The following is a 6,129-nucleotide window of genomic DNA, read 5'->3' as shown; positions in this document are numbered from 1 at the left end:
GGGTTATCCATGAATTCTTCAAACTCTACGTATACTATATATTATTGTTGTGTTATTGAGAAGTCAAAAGCAGAATAAGTCATGCACGTACATGTTTAGTCGTTTGTTTATAAAAATAGAGCGAGTCAGATATTGCTGGCAGACAACATTGAACTTGTATCACACACACGCGGCATAGCCTTTCTCAACCCCTATAAATTATTTCATACCTTGCATGCATTCTCCACCAATTCCTAATATCATCTCCTCTCTCAACTCTCTACTACTCCTCCTTCAATATGACTACTTCAGCTGTTCAACATTCTAGCAGTATTGGTGTTTTATTGTTGATGCTCTTTATCATGAGCACAACATGCCAAGCCCAGCTTTCTTCAACCTTTTATGACAGTACATGCCCTAATGCACTCACTGCCATACGTACCTCAATAAGATCCGCTATCGCTAAAGAACGTCGAATGGCGGCATCTCTCATTCGCCTCCATTTCCATGATTGCTTTGTTCTTGGATGCGATGCATCCATCTTACTAGACGAGACCCCCTCAATCCAAAGTGAGAAGACTGCCCGTCCTAATGATGATTCTGTTAGAGGCTATGGAGTCATAGACAATGCCAAAGCTGAAGTAGAGAAAGCATGTCCTGGCGTTGTATCTTGTGCAGATATCATTACAGTGGCCGCCAGAGATGCGTCCGAATATGTCGGTGGTCCATCTTGGACTGTGAAACTTGGAAGAAGAGACTCAACCACCGCAAGCAGAACTTTGGCTGAAGGTGGAGACCTTCCTGCTTTTACAGACGGCCTTGAACAACTTATAACATCCTTCAGAAACAAAGGCCTTAATGCAAGGGACATGGTTGCATTGTCAGGTTCCCACACAATAGGACAAGCTCAATGCTTCACTTTTCGCGATAGGATATACAACAACAACGCAAGCGACATTGATGCTGGATTTGCGAGCACTCGCAAGCGTGGCTGTCCAGCAAGTGGTGGCAGTGGCAATTTGGCACCATTGGATTTGGTAACGCCCAATTCTTTTGACAACAATTACTTCAAGAATTTACAACAACGGAAGGGACTTCTTCATTCTGATCAAGTTCTCTTCAGTGGTGGACCCACGGACAGCATTGTCAATGATTATAGCAAGAACCCCAACACTTTCAAGTCTGATTTTGCATCTGCCATGATCAAGATGGGAGATATTGGTGTTCTCACTGGTTCTGCTGGTCAGATAAGGAGAATTTGCAGCGCCGTCAACTAGACTTCCTCGTATTCTTTTTGTATATTGATTCAAAATTCTTTTATATCTTTGTCACAGCTTCGTTCGTTGAATTAATGAACGCCATTCGCTTTCCTTCTTTTAATGTCGTGGAAATTTTGTTAATTTCTTTCGTGGATTTCTTGCATAAATGCACGCCATTCGCTTTCCTTTTTTTAATGAAGTAGAAAAAGTCAATTTTGTTAATTCCTTTTTTTTTTTTACGCCAAATCAATATTACTTTTGTTCTGACTAAATCAATATAAATCAACATAACTTCTAAAGAATGTTTCATGTTCGAAAGTGTTAGGGAGGCAAGAATTACTTACCAAAAACCAAAAAAAAAAAAAAAGGGGGGGGGGGGGGGGGGGGAGAAGAATTAGGGAGTGTTTCAATACAATTTGTGTTTCAATACAAGGGTTTAATGGTCAATCAATGAATACCTAGTCAAGTTGGACAATTTTGATTTAGCATGAACATAGTTTGGAAGTACATAGCGTCCAACTAACATATTTTTGTTAGAGACTTAACCAAAACATGCATGCTTATATCCAGCTGTAGTGACATTCATCAAAGAGATCAAGAAAACACATGAACCCAAACAAGTATATAGCAGCAAAATATGTAATAAGAGGATAAGAAATGTATAAAATTTATACGAGTTCAAACTCAATACGAGATCTTAGTTCAAAAATGATGCTTTTAGTCTACAATAATTTTTAAGAGCGCTTGCAAGATAAAGAGTACAAGAGATAGTACTCACAAGTCTCTAGGGTTGTCTTTACCCCTTCTAGAGTGCTCGTGCTCTCTCTCTCTCTCTCTCAGCTGTTTCTTTTTCTCTTTTACGACTAGGTTACTGTTGACACATTTTTCCAAGATCATCTTTAACAAAAATATCACATGATGGTAGAGAAATTGAAATCGACAATAGCAACACAATGAACACAAGAATCTACGTAGAAAAACTCCAAGACCGGTCTCAATGACATCTATACCCAAGAAATCTAAGAATACTCAAGAAATTATCATAAGTCTCACTCCAGCTCATACTCTCAAAGACTCTACATCTTGGAATTTCTCACAATCCCACACCAGAACCAAATTATACCAATAGATTTTCCACATAGTTTTCCCCACCTTACTCTCTCTCTCTCATTAGGTTTGGCGGCCTCTTTAACCCCAAGAGAAACAAAACAATAGGGTTTCAATCCTAAAAAACAAGTCTCTTATTTATAGAGAAAAAAACTGCTACATCGACAGTCGTCAGGATGGGCGAATGGCTACTTAACCCGTTCGAACGGCAAGTCGTTCATACGTGTTTTTAAGCATACCCATCTAGACGCCCCTATCATCTGTCTATATGGATCTTCATCCTTCCTCGATCCAGACATTCTGGACAGCCCTTCTGCCACTTCACACACCTGAAGTGTCTGGATGGCAACTCCAGAAATAACATTCTAGCAACAGAACTTGCCTCCACGCACAATCTGAACCGACTCCAATTTATTTTTCTATCATAACAGTTAAAAAGCTATAAAATTTTTTCTATTTATATCAACCCTAATTATTACAAAACTCCAACCGTTTCAGTATTTAATTTTAGAGGATCGAAGGAAATAGTAACATTAGTAGCTAGTAGTAGTACCAACTAATAATGAATACCTAGTCAAGTTGGACAATTTTGATTTAATTAGAACTGTTGGCACCAAAAATATGTTAGGCCTAATAAGCTTAGAACATGTGCAAGGCCCATGGTACAGCCTATTATGATTTGGATTGTTATGGCTTATAAGCCCATATTACTGAGGAAGAGAAGCGCAATTGTAATAACTGCCCAAGTGGAGTAGTGCTGAGAGTGGCCCATGAAAACTGGAGAAGTTGTGGCAGTTATAACAAGATGGTCCATGTGGCAGCACATGAAAGAAATGAGGCAAGTTGTTGTGAGAAGGTTAGTAACTTCCAACTAACAGAACATGGAGTAAATCAAGGATAACTGCAACAAGATCATGGTTTATGGGGAAGAATTTCGTGCAGGACAGGAAGTATAAAAGATGGTAGATAGACAGATAGAGGGAACAACAAACAATCAGTCAAACAAACAACAAAAACTCAAGCCCAAAAGCACTTTCAAGCTTCCTAGTATTTCAATTACTTTTCCAAATCCTTGTCAATTTCAAGCAATTATTATGTTTTTCATTCAAAATTCTCTTGTATTTATTCCTTGTCAAGTTTCAATGCCAACCATTGTTGTGTAAATTGTTCTTGGTGTCTAGTTAGTCTTCTTCATTTCAATCTCAACAAAGTGCACTTTAGTGGAGTTGGGGAACCTAGAACTATTGAGGTCCCAAGATAGTTCGTTCAATTGTCTAGATAAAAGTCTTATTTACATCTGGTGCATTTCATTCAAATTAGTATAAGAAACTATAAGCCTTGGCACACCTACAAATTATCATCACCTTGGGCCACTTTTTGGTGACAACAACCTTTTTTGGCACACCCGATGGGGATGGAGAAGAAGTATCTCAAAACTACCATGGCACCGCGCACTCGCTTGTTAGGAAAAGAACCAATCACTAGGGAGAATTCGCAGGAGCAAAACCCACTGGCTGAGATGGAAGAGGCTGCCAATGATGGTAGCACTGAAGAAAAGCAGGAGCTCATTGAACGACCAGCTGGCTTATCTGATGAAACCGCCATTTTGTTTGAACATTTGAAGCAGGAGGATAACCATCAAGTGAAAAAGGATCAACCACCTGCAAAGGAATTCATGGTGGGAGCAATTCAGGTACCATATGAATGTTCTACTACTACTTTAGTTTTACCAGCTGCTTGGGAGGCTAAGAAGCACATAAAAGAAAATCAAATGCCAAAAGTTGACCGGCTAGGGAAATTTGATCAACCTTTCAGTTCAGTGACGGTGTAGATAGTGGATGAAGAAACCCCCAAAAGGGTTATCTTGGAGAAACCTTCAATCCAAATGTCACAGCACATTAAGTCACTGTGTGTCAGAGCACAGATAAATGGCAAACGATAGACAGAGTCTTGGTGCAGAACAGTTCTGCAGTCAATACCATTCCAAGATCAGTTCTCAGGCTGCTGGGTAAGAAAGAAGAAGATTTAATTCCAACTAACGTGACTATGGCAGGTCTTATAGGGGAAGTTACTAAGGCAATTGGTATACTGCCAGTAGAGTTGACTGTCGGGCAACAATCTTCCATGATTGCCTTCTTCATTATTGACAGTCAGGCCAAATACCAAGCTTTATTGGGAAGGGATTGGATTCATTCCAATTGGTGCATTCCATCCTCACTGCATCAACTCTTGGTGTGTTGGAGAGGAAATGATGTAGAAATCGTTCGGGCAGACAACTAGCCATTCAACACTACATCATATCAGGTGGAAGCTCGCTATTACCATGCCCAATGTGGACCAATTCAGTTCACAAACAAGAAGGAAGAGATGCAGAAAATTGCAAGACAATTATTGCAACCAATGGCCATTGTTCCTTATAGGCCGAGGAGGTCAGAACCAATTATTGAAGAAGTTCCATGATGTGGTCGAAGGAAGAAGAGAAGATAGTGGCGGCTACAATAAATAAGATTGTAGTACAAGCTGCCATTGGCAGAATTGTAACAGAAGAAATTGGTGAAAATGAAATGATAGTAGAAGATGATGGTTGTTTAGCCACTAACAAAGAAGAGGAGTTAAATTGGAATAATTTGAAGATAGCACCGGCCAAATTAGATGATTTGAAGGCCGAAACCCAAGATCCTTTGGAAGAAGTGAACTTAGGGGGGGCAAGAAGAGTCTAAAGTCACTTATATTAGTTCTACCTTGGATCCATCTATTAAGGTAAAACTAATAGCCATACTCCACGAGTTTCGTGATTGTTTTGCTTGGGATTTCCAGGAAATGCCAGGATTGAATAGAAAGGTGGTAGAACACAGACTGCCTATCAAGCCAGGATACAAACCATACCAGCAACCATCTAGAAGAATGTCTTCAGAAGTGGAGTTGCGTGTCAAAGAAGAAATACAAAAGTTGGTTAAGGCTGGCTTCATACGGCCAACCAGGTATGCTAAATGGTTATCCAATATTGTACCGATAGTTAAGAAAAATGGCAAAATTCGTATCTGTGTTGATTTTTGTGATTTAAACACCACTACACCTAAAGATGTGTATGTTATGCCAATTGCTGATATGCTGATAGATAGTGTGTCTCAACACGAGCTACTATCTATGATGGATGGTTATTCTGGATACAACAAGATATTTATTGCAGAAGAAGATGTTTCAAAAATGACATTTAGATGTTCTGTAGCATTGGGTACCTATGAATGGGTAATGATGCCCTTTGGCCTAAAAAATGCCGGAGCCACCTACCAACAGGCAATGAATGCTATCTTCCATGACTTGATAGGCAGGAAACTGAAAGTTTATATTGATGATATCATTGTCAAGTCAGTCAAGGCCAATGATGATGTGGCCGATCTCAAACGTGCATTTGAAAGGATGAGGCAGTACCAACTAAAGCTCAATCCTTCGAAATGCGCATTTGGAGTTAAAGCCGGAAACTTCCTGGGGTTTTTAGTTCACCAGAGAGGCATGAAAGTTGACCAAAACAAAGCTAAAGCCATATGCCAAGCTCAACCACCGAAGAACAAACAACAGCTCCAAAGCTTCCTTAGTCAGGTAAATTACCTTAGAAGATTTATTTCTAATCTTGCAGGTAAAACCAAGGTATTCTCAGAATTATTGAAGTTAAAGAAGGAGGATGCATTCAGATGGGTGCCAAAACACGAAGAGGCTTTTCAAACCATCAAGGTCTACCTAAGCAAACCTCCAGTTCTCATGCCACTTACCAGGCATAAACCAT

At 39.7% G+C, this 6,129-nt stretch overlaps 1 protein-coding gene across 1 annotated transcript; it reads left to right on the top strand.

The window, feature by feature from the left end:
* Positions 1-251: 251 nt before the first annotated feature.
* On the top strand, positions 252-1,418 carry LOC119995328 (lignin-forming anionic peroxidase-like). Its single transcript, XM_038841799.1, has one exon. It carries the CDS (start codon positions 279-281, stop codon positions 1,254-1,256), a length of 978 nt encoding a protein of 325 aa, XP_038697727.1. The 5' UTR covers positions 252-278; the 3' UTR covers positions 1,257-1,418.
* The last annotated feature ends 4,711 nt before the right edge of the window (positions 1,419-6,129 follow it).

Source organism: Tripterygium wilfordii, chromosome 3 (assembly GCF_013401445.1).
Source record: "Tripterygium wilfordii isolate XIE 37 chromosome 3, ASM1340144v1, whole genome shotgun sequence".
Taxonomy (NCBI): Eukaryota; Viridiplantae; Streptophyta; class Magnoliopsida; order Celastrales; family Celastraceae; genus Tripterygium; species Tripterygium wilfordii.
This window is presented reverse-complemented; position numbering and strand designations above follow the sequence as displayed.